We start from the raw sequence: 14070 nt of genomic DNA on the forward strand, positions 1-14070 counted from the left end.
TTGCTTAATTTCTCAAGACATGTCAAATTGGTCTCAAGACAAACTCATCTAGTTCTCAAGACTAGTGGCATTTGTCTTGAGACAAGGGTACTAGTAAACTTGTAAATTTTTCTAACAGATTGATTAATAAAATAATTCATGGATTACATTAATATACTTTGTATAATGTCCCCATGTGGTTTTTGCAAGCAAAGCAAATATTTGCTCATTGGTTGTCTAATGTTTAAACAAATATTAAGCGGTATTACGTGGTCGGATACAGAAAGATAATTTAGGATCATTTAGTCACGAAGTCATTCTATTATAGTATCATGACTAAGCTCTCCCTAATGGCATACCATTACGAAAGTAACTCGATCATGCTCATCTAATGACCTTGTTAAAAGTGTGTTACCCTCATAGGATATCTTTAATCTTTTTGGGATAAATTTGCTCTCCCAATGTGATCCTATTTTATCTCGTGGTAACCATTACATCTTCCTTCATGAAAAGTCAATTACTATCAAATAGTAATCAAGTCATTTATCACAAAGATGAAACCATGGACATGTTTACTTTTCATCTATCATGTAATACCAATGAAAGAATATTATTTTCTCATGTCTTGGACTATGAATTTCACTATTGTGAATGATGCTATATACCGCAGAAGTCGTATACCCAATGTACCAGCTTTCGGTTCCTTATCTATTTGAACTTGAGCTTTTACTTACCTAAATTATCTTTCTATATTCAACCATGTAATACCGCTTAGTATTAGTTAAACATTAGATAACCAGTGAGCTAATATTTGCTTCCATTTTTCTTTACATGAAAAAACCATTGAGGACAATATATAAAAGGTATTAATGTAATTTATGAATAATTTTATTAAACCAATTTGTTCGAATCCGATAGGCATGCAATAGGGTTTGTTATGTTGGTGGGAGCATTAGTGCTGAGCGCAAATTATCATTTGATAGTTCTTTAATACCCTAGGGGTCGAGAACGTATCACTAGCTCAAACACCCTAGGAGTACGAGCGATATACTAGTGTGGTTGTGGTTATCAGTGCATTTATTCCCGCCCAACTCTTGTCCATATTCTAGTATGTTGGACTTAGTTATGTGTCATTTTATTATGCTTTATGGTTTAATTTAATAATGCGTTGAATTTAAATTATGTTAGCACCAGTGAGCTTTCAATGCTTAGTATGTGGATATGTTCGTTTTTGTGCGTAGGTGAAGGTAGATTTTGAGTGGCATGTTAGAATAGAGAGCATTTTCAGTGAGTTCATTTTAATTTGATTTGAAGGTGATTGGCTTGCCACCCTCGAAAAAACCTCTTGTCACGACTACTCTCCGAAGAGGTAAACGACTGGTCATGAATTGTGTTCCATTCACATGGGTGAAGATCAATCCTCCTACCTCCTGGTTAAATGCTTGTTATTTTGTCTTGGTATAAGTGTTTCATGATGATGTACAGGTGTATGTTTGTATGATTTGTTTTTGCAATGAAAGAATGAATTGTTTGATGGCCAAAAAAAAAGGTTAGGTTGTAATTAAAAATAAAAAATAAAATTTGGCACAGAACAATTTTTTAATTACAATTAAAAAATTTCACTACCAATACTTCAAAGAAATTACCTTAAAATTCTTCACTATCCTATAATTAAATGTATCATTCATATTTTTATAGGTCCATAAAGGTTAATCATTTCAAATTTTATGACTTTCCTCTTAACGATGTCTCCTAACGTTGCACACAACACTAATGTCATTTGCTCTTTTTTTTTTAGCCATCTTTTACTTTTTATTTTCCTTTCACCTATTATTGTGGGTGTTAATAAGAGGATCTAGTTTAAACAAACTAAATAATTCAATTGATAATATTAAGAGAAATAAACACAAATCTCAAATACAGATTGTAAAACAAACATAAAAGATACTAATAATTGAATCGAAGGTTGAACAGTTGAGCATTCACTTTTTGATTGAATTGGTTTAACATAATACTTCAACCACTTTGAAAAAAACATAAATTAATAAAAGAATCAATATATATCTTTTAAAGGAAATTTATATTTATAAATCAAAGATCAAATAAACTAAAATATAATGACAATATAAAAATATATATATTGCACTATTTTATTAGAGAAATTATTTGATATATTATAGTGGAACTTTTAGACTTCACAAGTAAAGTTGGAAGTTGACAAATATTTAAAAAGAGAAAGATACATGCCAAAATTTTAAAATTACTTATAAAAGAATATACTGTCAAATGTACCAAATACTCACCGATTTTATTATATATAAATTCTTATAGATAAATTGTTTTATTCTAAAGATACATATTTTGATGGCCAAACATAATTGCAATACTCAGCCAAAGCCCACAGTGGGAAAAAGTTCCTATACAATGGATAGTGTAGCATACAATTCTTAAAGAAAGATCCACCCACTCCCTGCCATTTGATCCAAAAATTACATCATCACAAAATATATATATATATATATATATATATATATATCCTTCTCCCAAGTACTATGAAAATATTTGTATTAAGAGTTAAATTATATTTTATTTTATTATTTAAAAATAGACAAATTAATTCTTACATACTAGATTAAAAATAAATTGTTCATTTTGTTAAAATTTTCATCTAATTCTACTATTAAAAACTTATGTGACTGATAGAATAACTAGACAAATATGGCACGTCACATGTATCTCATTCTAATGTACAGGAACCAGTATTTAACAATAGAAATAGATGGAATTTTTAACAAAAAAGTTACTTTGCTCTTTAATCTAACATATAGAGACTAACTTATCCATTTTTGAATAAAAGATAAAATATAATCTGACTCTTAATACAATAGCATAATTAGTACTTTTACCCCTTTTCCTTTCCCTTTTCTCTTAATGATGCATGTATATACATAAAGAAACTTACCTGCTGGGGAAAATCACCATTTGGTAACTGAGAATTTATCAACAATTTTGCAGCTCGATGCAAAGGTGTAGGATCCCTCTCAGCCTATTTAGTAACATACGGATAATTGTATAGTGATAAAGAAAATCAACTTAGCAATAAATTTAAGTTTAGAATATATATATATATATATATATATATAGTTTTGGAATAATACCAAATTTTACCTTCAAACATTAATTTGTTAACGATATTGACATGGCAGTTCACATGTATTTCGTGTTAACATAACATTATTTATCTTATATGTCACGTCAACAAATAATTTAAAATTTATAAAAATATTTGAAAAGATAAAAAAATTCAAATTCAAAAAGGATATAAAAGTTCATTTTCTTTTAAATAGCATGGAGTATATGTGGATTGCAATGCTAATTTTCATGTTTAAAATTTAATATTTTAGTTAATTTTTCGTTAAAAAATAACAATATAATTTTTTTGAAATGTTGATGGTCAAATTCGACTTTTATTTTAAAATATTGAGGCCAAATTTAATTAAATAATAATAACCAAATTAAAAATAATGTAAAGATTAAGGACTAAACTCGGTGTTAAGCCTTTCTTTATTTGGGCACATTAGGATTATAAGATAAATAGACAATTGAAAGTAAAGCATACCTGACCACTAATAATTAAACCCATCAAAGCCTGTGCAGTATTTACCAAATTCGATTCCTTTCCTTCGATGGGTGTGTATACCTTTTATCAACATGGACAAAAAAAAGTATTTATATAAATTAAATATATGAAAGTAAAAATATATTGTTGGTCCCTATATTTTGACAAAATTTGAGGTTTAGCCTCTGTATTTAAAATGAGACAAATTAAATTTCAAATTTTTATTTAAAATTTCAGTCTAGTTAAGTCAAAAAAAATTCAGTCTAATCATTAAAATCACAAGTATTTTCTGTCAAAATTTGTCAACTTAGAATTTTGATTAGTCTATCCTCAATGATGTGGCATATGATTGACAGAAAATAAATATGTTAAATTGATAAATTTTGGCATAAATTGGCAACAACGATCTAGAATTTTAAATTGTAAAAGTAAGAGGATGAAATCTCAAATTTTATACAAATACAGGGACTAATAGATAATTTCACCATATGAACAAAAGGAAATCTTTATTAAATATTAATTACCTTTTTGGGACAAGAAAGGTGACTCTCTCCCCAACCACCATCTTCTCTTTGGGTTTTAAGCAAAAAATCAACTCCTTTCCTAATAGCCAAACAATTTTTGAAGTTTTTACCAACAGCTTTAAGACCTGATAGTGCAAACCATGTCCCATAAAAGAAGCAAACTCCCCAATTTCCATACCTACACACACATATATATAGGAATTATATATCCATCCCATCAAATTTCATGTTTTGAAGAAATGAAAATGCCTTATTAAGTCCTTACCAAGAACCATCAGGATATTGCATATCTTCAATGTACTTTGCAGCTTTTCTGATGCAACTTTCAATCTCTTGTTCTCTATGCCCTGGGTATAATTTGTTGAAAAGAACTAGTGCCTGGATTGAAGCTGAAGAGCACTCTACATACCTGGAGTTTACATTTGTTTTTTTTCTCCATTCATTAATATATAATTTTATAAATTGGTTTATTTTACATTAAATAATTAATGAAATTTATTAAGGGAAAAGATAAGCCTCTTACTCATGTTCTTTAACTATATCCTCTAGAAACTCGACTGGATTCAGCCACTAAAAAGATAATTTAAGGTGAAAAGTTATTGATATATGTATGCATATATATAAAGACTAATCCAAATATTGAAATAGTTATTACCTCCCACCAGAATCCACCTCCCGCTGGCTCCCAAGCTGAGAAACCACCATTTTTGCTCTGCAATCATTTGTATCATAGAATATACTTAAGACCAAGATATTCATCATATAAGGACAAATTAAAATAATTTGACATTGGTATGAATTAATTATTGGTATTCAGAGAAGGCTTCACCTCAGAAAATGGTAAACTTACCATAGAGATTCTTTAAATTTTATCAAATCATAATAATTTATTATTTAATTCTAAAATTATACCTTCCCCTACAAAAATTATTATTCATTTTTTTAGTTCCGCTAAAGTCCCTATTGGTATTACAATCTATACCTGTAAAGATAGAAGAACATTGACAGCATCATAGACATGCTCTCTTTCCATTTTCTCACCAACCATTTCAGGTGCCATCATTGAAAAATATAGGCAACACTGCAAAAACAGTTTTTTAAGCAATAATTTCCAATTGCAAATTTGTTTCAAATTCAAAATGCATTGTGTTTAATTGTAACTAAAACAAAATTACCTTTAAACTTTCTGCAGTACAATCAGAAAGTTGCCATCCATGATCACGATTAGAGAACGTCCATGATCCTTTAGAAATGTGTCTAAACATTTTTTTAAAGTCTCCCGGAGGATTATCCCTAACCTTAAAATTTTCAACCAAACCTTTCAACCATCAACTCTAACTGAAGATTGGAAAAAGTAAAATAGAAGTAATTAAGAAACCAAAACATTAAACCTGTGAGTTCTTTAAGAAATTGTGCCCCTTCATCAATGTAGGTCCAATTTCATTAGATAAATTGCTAGCAAGCAAAGCTTGGAGAATAAAACTAGCATCCCAAACTTGACTACCAAAGCTCTGCATGGTGAAATATTGAAAATATACTGTAAAAATATCTCTATGGTTTCTCTTAATTTTGATATTGAACAAATTGGTCCTTTTTTAAAAAAGAATCAAAGCAAATTAAGTTTGATCAATTTCGAAAATGAGCAAGTAAGGATAATTAATCATAACGTTAATATTTTTCGTCAATTGTACATATATTTTACTAGTATAATAACAAATTTATCCCATAACATTTACACATTTTAACGACATTTTATGTAAAATATATAAACTTTGAGGACTAAATTTGTTATCATACTGATCAAAATTATGTACAATTGATGTGAAACATTAATGCCATGATTAATTGTCCTTAGTTGCTCACTTTCAAAAATTGCTCAATTTTAAGGGTTAAAGTTGTTATTATACCAACAAAATATGTACAATTGTCAAAATGTTATTCTCAAAATTGATAAAGATTAAATTACTTTAATTATTTTTAGAGAGAAATTAATTAAATATTGAAAGTTTAATTAATTCAACATTTATAGTGTTTTTATAATTAGCAAACCTGCATCTTTATTCCATCTTCTCCAACCCAAACATAGTCATCAACCCTAGAAAGATGCTTCTTAAAGTGAATTCCATTTGGATCTTCAACCCAACAAGCTAGCATACATAAAGGCTGCCCAATGTATTATCAAATTTTAATTAGTTAAATTATTAGCAAGCACTATATATATAATATTCAAAATCAATTCTAATTGAATTGGGTTACCTTTTCCACACATCCAATAGTAATATATTGACTGCTTTCATCTTCATAATGAATGAGATCCATTGTTATTTTAAGAGCTTTTTCTCGTAACTTATTAAAGGGCCAACAATTAAGGAGAGGCTCTGAAACTATGTAAAGACTATCCCAGAGCAATATTTGAAGCCGTGTATGAGGGTAATAAAGATCTTCCTGCATGCCATGTATAAAACATTTTTTCATTTACATTTTAACTATAAATATTGTGGCATAAATTATGATTATAGATTTTACCTTTGCACATAAATGCCGCTTTGTACTCCAATCGATTTCATTATATGGTTCAATGTGGAGTTCTTCTCTTAATTGTGAAATTAGAGGTGTGATTGGACCCACAAATTTTCTTCCGTACAAATACGACATTGGCATGTACGTTAATCGACAGTAACAAAACATCTTTGCTGCATTAGAATATCATCATCGTTAATATATACAATTAACTTTGCATATCTTATGTTGTACTCCGGTTTAATATTTAAATAATAAAATTCAAAATGATTCAATATTAAAATGATCCGAATTCTAAAATTTTAATACTCGAAATAATACATATTTTGAATTAACCACAAACAAATAAATATTGCAAACCTGGATGAATGGGAAAATAAGAAGGAAAGAGCCAAAATTCTGGAGGCATTGGTTGGCAACCTGACCATTCATAAACACCGAGTATCTACAACCAAATTAAATAGAAATATATATTTAATATAAAAAGAATTAAGTTTGATGGTAAATATTGTTGTAAAAAAAAGGATGACATACTGAAAGCCAAGTCTTCCCCCAAGAAGAAATGGTAGTGACACCCCCACGATCAAGAATCCATTTTCGGCCTCTCTCACAAGCATTATTGAGGCCACCATCAGGTCCTACTCCCAATAAACGCATACAAATGTAGTTGAGAGCTGTGCAAAACATTGTGCTGTGACCCCCTATATATAATCCCCATCCTCCATCCTCATTCTGCCATGCAAATCCAAGTTTTAATATTTATTAATACTAGTCCACTATTTAATGCATGTACACCTAATCATATGTCATATATACTCAAATGAAGAACAGAGATACCGTTCGTTTATTTAGGAAAAAAAATCAAATTTATAACCTGATGGCAGTAAATATAACGGAGAATTTCTTTGCGATATTCTGATGAGAATTTGGTATTGAGATGCCCTGTGATATATAAAGACATGACCTGCAAATATTAGGATAAGATTTGCATAAAAATTTGTGATCTTCTGCAAGGGAAATTAGAAGAAATATATATAGATATATAATATGAATAAATGGAAAGGAATAAGAGGAATGACCAAAGGAGCAGAAAAAAACATAGGGCCAGAATTCTCAGCTGGCCAGTGGCCATGTATTGATTGTAGAGCTGAAAATAAGTGCACACTTCTGTTCACTGCTGCTGTTGTAGCTTCATGTGTCACTTCTTCACCATCCTCTATTTTCGGTTGGGGAATGGTTTGTTTCATCTTTTTCTCTTTTAGAAACTGCATACAACAAACATAATTTAGCTATAACGAGTCTTTCTAGGTATTTTTCATCCAAGTTTTAGTATGTGAATTGATTGAGAAAATAAAAAGAAAGATACATTTTACCATTATATATATAATTGTATCGCCTCAAACATATTTAATTTAATTATTATTTGTTTAAGTGGTTAAGTGATTTGTGTGTGTTTGAGGTTATAGGCTTTTGACTTAAAGTTTAATTCCCACGCAAGTTTTGAAAATGATGAGTTTGTTAATTTAGAGGTAAGGTGTTAGCTTACCTTTTCATATTTTGTGTCGTTCGCATGGTAAGGTTCGAAGTAAATTTGAATTTTGAGGGAATTTGAGTAGTTATTAGAAAAGGGATTATATTGTTCTTTTATTAATTTCTTACAAATACTATTCCGACAAAAGAAATTTTATTATAAAGAGATCGAATAGATATTTTTAAAAAAATTATGATCAATATTTTCAATGTTATTTTCTCGGTACATAATTATCGAGTGAATTTTCTTTTCAATTTCAAAATATCACACTAAAGAATTTAGTAGAAAAACTTTAACAATGGTTACAATTGAACCTCAAATTTAAATCCAAAAGTAAAGGACTCCTAAAATGAAAACAAAGACTAAATTTTAAATATAAAAATGTATAAAGACTTAAAACATATTTTAACCTTCAAACTTTTACTTTATAATTTGTGACAAATAAAAATCAATCAACTTAAAATTTGTAGCTGAGAATGGCAATGTTGATTATTAATTTTAAAGTAAATTATAATACAAAAGTTAGAATAAATTAATATCATATAACATCCATTTCAAGATAATTTATTTAGTAATTGCTAAATTCCAGTAATTTAGTAATTTACATGTTTAGGTATATTTTAATTGTGTTGATAATTCTCACAGGAAGTCTAGATGTTCCTCTATTTGTTTATTTTGTTTCTACACATTTAATTTTGATTTTATCCCATTTGATGATTATTTTTGCTTTTCAAGGAAAACTTTTCATGCATTTAATTCATTTAGCAATAATTTTCTAGAACTTTTCCAAGGTTTGATGTTCCATTTTATTCTCAATAAATTATATATGTAATTTATCTCATCATTTGATTTACGAATAATCATAAAATTGTAACATTCTTTTATAAAATAACCTTATTATTAAAAAGTTAAAATGATCAACGATTATAATCCAAAGAATACGCATTAGAAAAAATCCATCGAACTTGAATGCATACAAGTTTAATAATTAGGTTTGAGTTCAAATTTAAGTACAAAATTTGATAAACAATATTAATAGAGCTTAAACTTAAGATTAAATAGTTCAATTATATTTGGAGTCGAGCTCGAGTTTTAAAAATAATGTTTTAATTTAAATCATAAAATTAAGAAATTCACCAAACATATCTATAACTTTTCCAAGTGAAAAGAAAGTTTAATGAAATTGTATTGTTTCCAATGTAAGAGGACGTGGATTCAAGTGTGTTGAGAGCGCATTATCTTTCTATTTATGTGTTGCGGAAGGGTTATAGATAATTTTAGATATTGTGTAAAAAAAAAAACAAAGCATGTAAGTTTATATATGCTCAAACATGCATATACCAACATGGAAACACATCAAACAAACAAAACTAGACGATTCGAGTGACTAATCCAATTTATTTTTCACATTCATAGGAGTTCGACTATATTTCTACTTTACCACTATGATATTTTCTGAACATTTCTAACATTATTTTTATTGAATTTAGAAACAAATGTAACGAATTAACCATAATTTTCTTTCCATTTAGATCTCATCTTACTAGTATCACTAGAAATTGGTAAATATTTTAATACTAACTTTTCCTATATTAGCTGTAGTCCATCCTTTTCGAATTGATTGACAACAAAGTTTTATTTATTTTCTCTTTAAAAGTATAGCATGTCTTACCATTACACTCAACTACTTATTGATAACGTGTTACTTTTTTATATCTTTATTACCAACAACATAAAATATTTAACTAATGATTTTGTATTAGATCATGAACATGAAGTATTTAACTTTCATGACTTATTATTGGAGGGACTAGTTTTTGACTTTTTATTGAATAGGTTTTATTATTGAAATATATAATGGGAAATTATTAAGTGGATTTTTCTATTATTGAAATATATTAATTTATTGTTATATCATGGCAAAATGATATACCTGCAATCGCCAGAGAAGATCAGAACTAGGCTGAACATTGAACCGATTGTTGTAGAAGTTAAGACGAGCTTCTTCAACCTCAGCTCGTTCTTCATCTGTGCCTGCATTTGGATCAAACTCCCATGTTTGTCTTCCCAGAAAATTATTGGTACTCTGAAGGTAAGGATCATTACCACCTTCCCCTATCTTAAGCCTCCACATTTTCTCCCTTTATTTATTCTTTCACTACCAATTCAAGAATGGAACTGTAAGTGATAATTTAGTGGGTCGTAGTTAAATGTAGAAAATAGGAATGAAAATATGGTTACCATTTTATGATAAAAACCTCCCGCTTATATATAGACTTTGACAACTGCTAGCTACTTGCCATTATTGAATACAACAATTTATATTTATATTTATATTTAATTATTTAAAATCAACCCTACATAATTTATTAATCAAAATTAATATTTGATTTAAATTATTATTATTTAAAATTTTGGTTTAATTTTATACTTAAATAACAATTTTGTCATTGATATCTTCACCTACATAATTTTAATTAATAATAAAATTAATTATTTTAAATTTATAAATAATATATATCTTTCAAATAATCTTATTTAAAATTTTAATATTTTATAAAATTAAATTTAGAACAATTAGTATGCCATTATTTTTATTGCTAAATTTTTATTACTGCTATCGAAGTTATTACTTACATTTATATCTCAACTACTCGAATGATACCAAAAGAAGAAGAAAATAAAGATCAGAAACTATTGCAATTTGCAGGTCTCCAACAACTTGGGAATTGACTTGTTCGCCCTATATCTATGACAAGGTACACAATAAATTAACTTCTCAAACATCTTACATAAATTCACCAAAACTAATTTTTTTAAACAAAATATATTTTTCAATTCAATTTGGTAATTAAATTTATTTTCCCACTTATACGTTTTTTCATTTTACTGCCTGAATTTATAATTAGATTTATTTTTATTTCTAAACTTGAATTCGTCAAAATTTAATTATATGAACAGTGTTTTTAGAATATAACTAAATTGATTGATCGGATCTATTTGATAAAAAACTAGTCGGTATATTAATCCGATCGAACAAAGAAGTTTAACCGATTGAATCAAAAACTACTCAAAACCCATAAAAATAGAAAATTATGTCAAAAACTAATAGTCGAATATGTTGACTAGTTTAATTTTTTAAAATAGAAAACATTATGATTATCTATTTAATTTTTGTTAATTTAGCTGTTAAATTGATCAAACTAATTGAATCAAGAACAGTAATATGATCGGTTTAATCATTCCTTCAATTATTAGAATATGATCTCTCCCCCATCCTTTGGCTTCCCAGTGGTCGATGGTGTCTTTTCTTGAGTTGGGCCAGGGCATACTCTTTAGCAGAGGCATTCATGCCGACGACTGGTGGGACCACCGTGCTTCTTCCTTCCTCGACATCCCTTGGCGTTCCCTAAACCTCCTCCTCCGATTACAGAGGTTGAGGAGCTTTTTAGGAGCTGGGTTTTACTGGTAATGTTTGAAGCTGGGACCTTTGGTTTTTTGGGGCCTGATTTTTATTACTGTATCTATGGGCTTTCTGGGCCACTATTGTACTTATTCCCATTCTTTAATGAATGTTTTATGTTGGAAAGAAGGCATACTCATTTGACCCCTAAACTATACAATTTTTTCACTTTAGTATCCAATCTTTTTTCATCTAACTTTCATATTTTCTGAAGTTTGGATGATTCTGTGTAAAAAAAAATTTTCGTTATTTGACAAATTTTCCTAAAATCATTTTTCACATGTTCTTAATAAAACAAACACAACTTGAAACATGACACATAGCTATACTAGTTATTTTAATTTAGAATAAATTAATATCATATAAAATCTATTTTAATTGTGTTGATAATTCTCGCAGGAAGTACAGATGTTCTTCTATTTTGTTTATTTTTGTTGGATTTGATGATTGTTTTTGCTTTTCAAAGAAAACTTTTCAGTGCATTGAATTCATTTTAATCCTCCTGCAGTTTACAGCTAGCAATAATTTTCTGGAAATTTTTCCAAGGTTTTGGTATTATTCACCATTTTCAGACTTTCGTGTTTGATGTTCCATTTTTATTCTCAATAAGTTATATCTAAGTTATCTTTAAATTATTTTGGACTTTAAATTTTCTTTAGATTTATTTTTATTTAATTTTAAATATACTCTAGATATTAATACATACCATTGCGCTCTTCAATATTTGATTATTATTATAGTTTATTCGAATATATATTACTTATAACTATAATTATATTTATAAATTTTAAAAAATTATTATTTAATTTACCAATAATGTTTAATTTTATGTATCATGTCGATTGAGTTTTAACTTAATTGGTATGAGTATTGTTGTGAATGCAGGAGGACGTGAGTTTAAGTACATTGGAGTGTATTATCCTCTTATTTATGGGTTGCAGAGAGACTATGGATAATTCTAGACATTATGTCAAAAAAATAAATATGATCATAAACTATAGTGAGATTTTTCAAAAAAAAATTATGTATCATTAACGGACTAAAAATTGATATTCTAATCATTTTTAAACAATATATCATCATTTGATTCATAAATAATAAAATTGTAACATTTTTTATAAAAACCTTATTATTAAAAAGTCAAAATGATCAACGCATTATAATCCAAGAATACACATTATAAATTCATCAAACTTGAATAAATACAAATTTAATCAATTCACAAAAATTTAACCAATTCAAACTAAAGTACGAAACTTGATAAACAAGTTTAATAGAATTTTAATTTAAGCTCAAATAGTTTAATTATATTAAAGTTGAACTCAAGTTTAAAAATAAATATTTAACCGAAGTTACTTTGAGTTAAAAATAATATTTTAATTGAAATCATAAAATTAAGAAATTGAATATCAATTTTCTTCTTCACCAAACATATCTATAACTTTGTGAAAAGAAAGTTTGTTGAAATAGTATCACTTCAATAACTATATTTTCTTCAGGATTAATATTTTAATACTTTTTATCCTATCAAGGCAATTGCCAGAGAAGATCAGAACTAGGCTGAAGATTGAACCGATTGTTGTAGAGATTAAGACGAAATAATATGGCATTATTTTTATTGTTAAAATTTTATTACTTTTATAAAACTCGTTCACAGTAAGTGTGTAATTTAAGTATTTGAAATATTTAAATTTATAATTTATTAATATTATTTAAATAATGTATTATGTAGAAATTAGGGGTTTACTTGCTTAGCAAACAAAAAATGTGACTAAAATGTTACTTGAAATTGTAGCTACAGTTTCAATCACAAAACCAGAAGTGCTAAAAAAGCAAAGATGAACACCAAGGTTGTTTACACAGTTCGACCTGAGTTTATGTCTGTGGAGCCTTCCCTAGAGCAATTGATGTATGTTCACGTGACTAACTAAAAATACGACAAAGGCAAATGCACCTATCGATAAATAGTGTAGCTACGGTGAGTAAAAATATCGTATCCACAAGGACTAAAAGTATTAGTAATTATTGTTTTCCTAATATTCAGCCGACAAATTGGAGTGATTGTTTTAAACTAAGATTTACTAAATTAACCTAACTAAATAACTCAACAGAGAGTGAATCAGGAAAATAATCGAATAATAACCAATGAGAGAAATAATACCTAGGAAAGAATCTACCTAGACTTCATCTATTATTATGAATCTAATTTAAACGATTTATTCACTTGGTATCTTGATCCGTAGAAATCTCTAAATTATGCTAATATCTCTTTCGAGGGTAAGAGCAATTGACTCTAGGTTGATTAATTGAAATTTCTTTGTAATTAAAACCCTTATTTTAGAAATTAACTCGATCTATGGATTCCCCAATTAGATTTGACTCTAATTCGGTAGATTTATGTCGTCCTATTTCTAAGATTGCATGCAACTCCACT

At 27.9% G+C, this 14070-nt stretch overlaps 1 protein-coding gene across 6 annotated transcripts in view; it reads right to left on the reverse strand.

The window, feature by feature from the left end:
• The window catches only part of LOC105772660 (lupeol synthase), a 70056-nt gene that overhangs the window by 9770 nt on the left and 46216 nt on the right, over window positions 1-14070 (reverse strand). For 2 of the 6 annotated variants that reach the window (XM_052632716.1, XM_052632715.1), the window contains exons 1-15: window positions 10107-10409; window positions 7722-7907; window positions 7517-7606; window positions 7177-7374; window positions 7003-7087; window positions 6649-6815; window positions 6379-6567; window positions 6172-6285; window positions 5514-5633; window positions 5298-5420; window positions 5105-5203; window positions 4778-4834; window positions 4646-4692; window positions 4388-4531; window positions 4123-4300 (exon numbers count right to left, since the gene is read on the reverse strand). The exons of 1 other annotated variant lie outside the window; for it this stretch is intronic. In XM_052632716.1, the coding sequence (XP_052488676.1) occupies window positions 4123-4300; window positions 4388-4531; window positions 4646-4692; window positions 4778-4834; window positions 5105-5203; window positions 5298-5420; window positions 5514-5633; window positions 6172-6285; window positions 6379-6567; window positions 6649-6815; window positions 7003-7087; window positions 7177-7374; window positions 7517-7606; window positions 7722-7907; window positions 10107-10307 (1998 nt within the window). In that variant the 5' untranslated portion in view covers window positions 10308-10409. Of the gene's footprint in view, window positions 1-2266; window positions 2450-2941; window positions 3026-3598; window positions 3680-4122; window positions 4301-4387; window positions 4532-4645; window positions 4693-4777; window positions 4835-5104; window positions 5204-5297; window positions 5421-5513; window positions 5634-6171; window positions 6286-6378; window positions 6568-6648; window positions 6816-7002; window positions 7088-7176; window positions 7375-7516; window positions 7607-7721; window positions 7908-10106; window positions 10410-14070 lie in introns of those variants that run through there. 3 more of the 6 variants (XM_052632717.1, XM_052632711.1, XM_052632714.1) reach the window with 3 other exon arrangements.

This window comes from Gossypium raimondii, chromosome 6 (genome assembly GCF_025698545.1).
Source record: "Gossypium raimondii isolate GPD5lz chromosome 6, ASM2569854v1, whole genome shotgun sequence".
Classification (NCBI taxonomy): Eukaryota; Viridiplantae; Streptophyta; class Magnoliopsida; order Malvales; family Malvaceae; genus Gossypium; species Gossypium raimondii.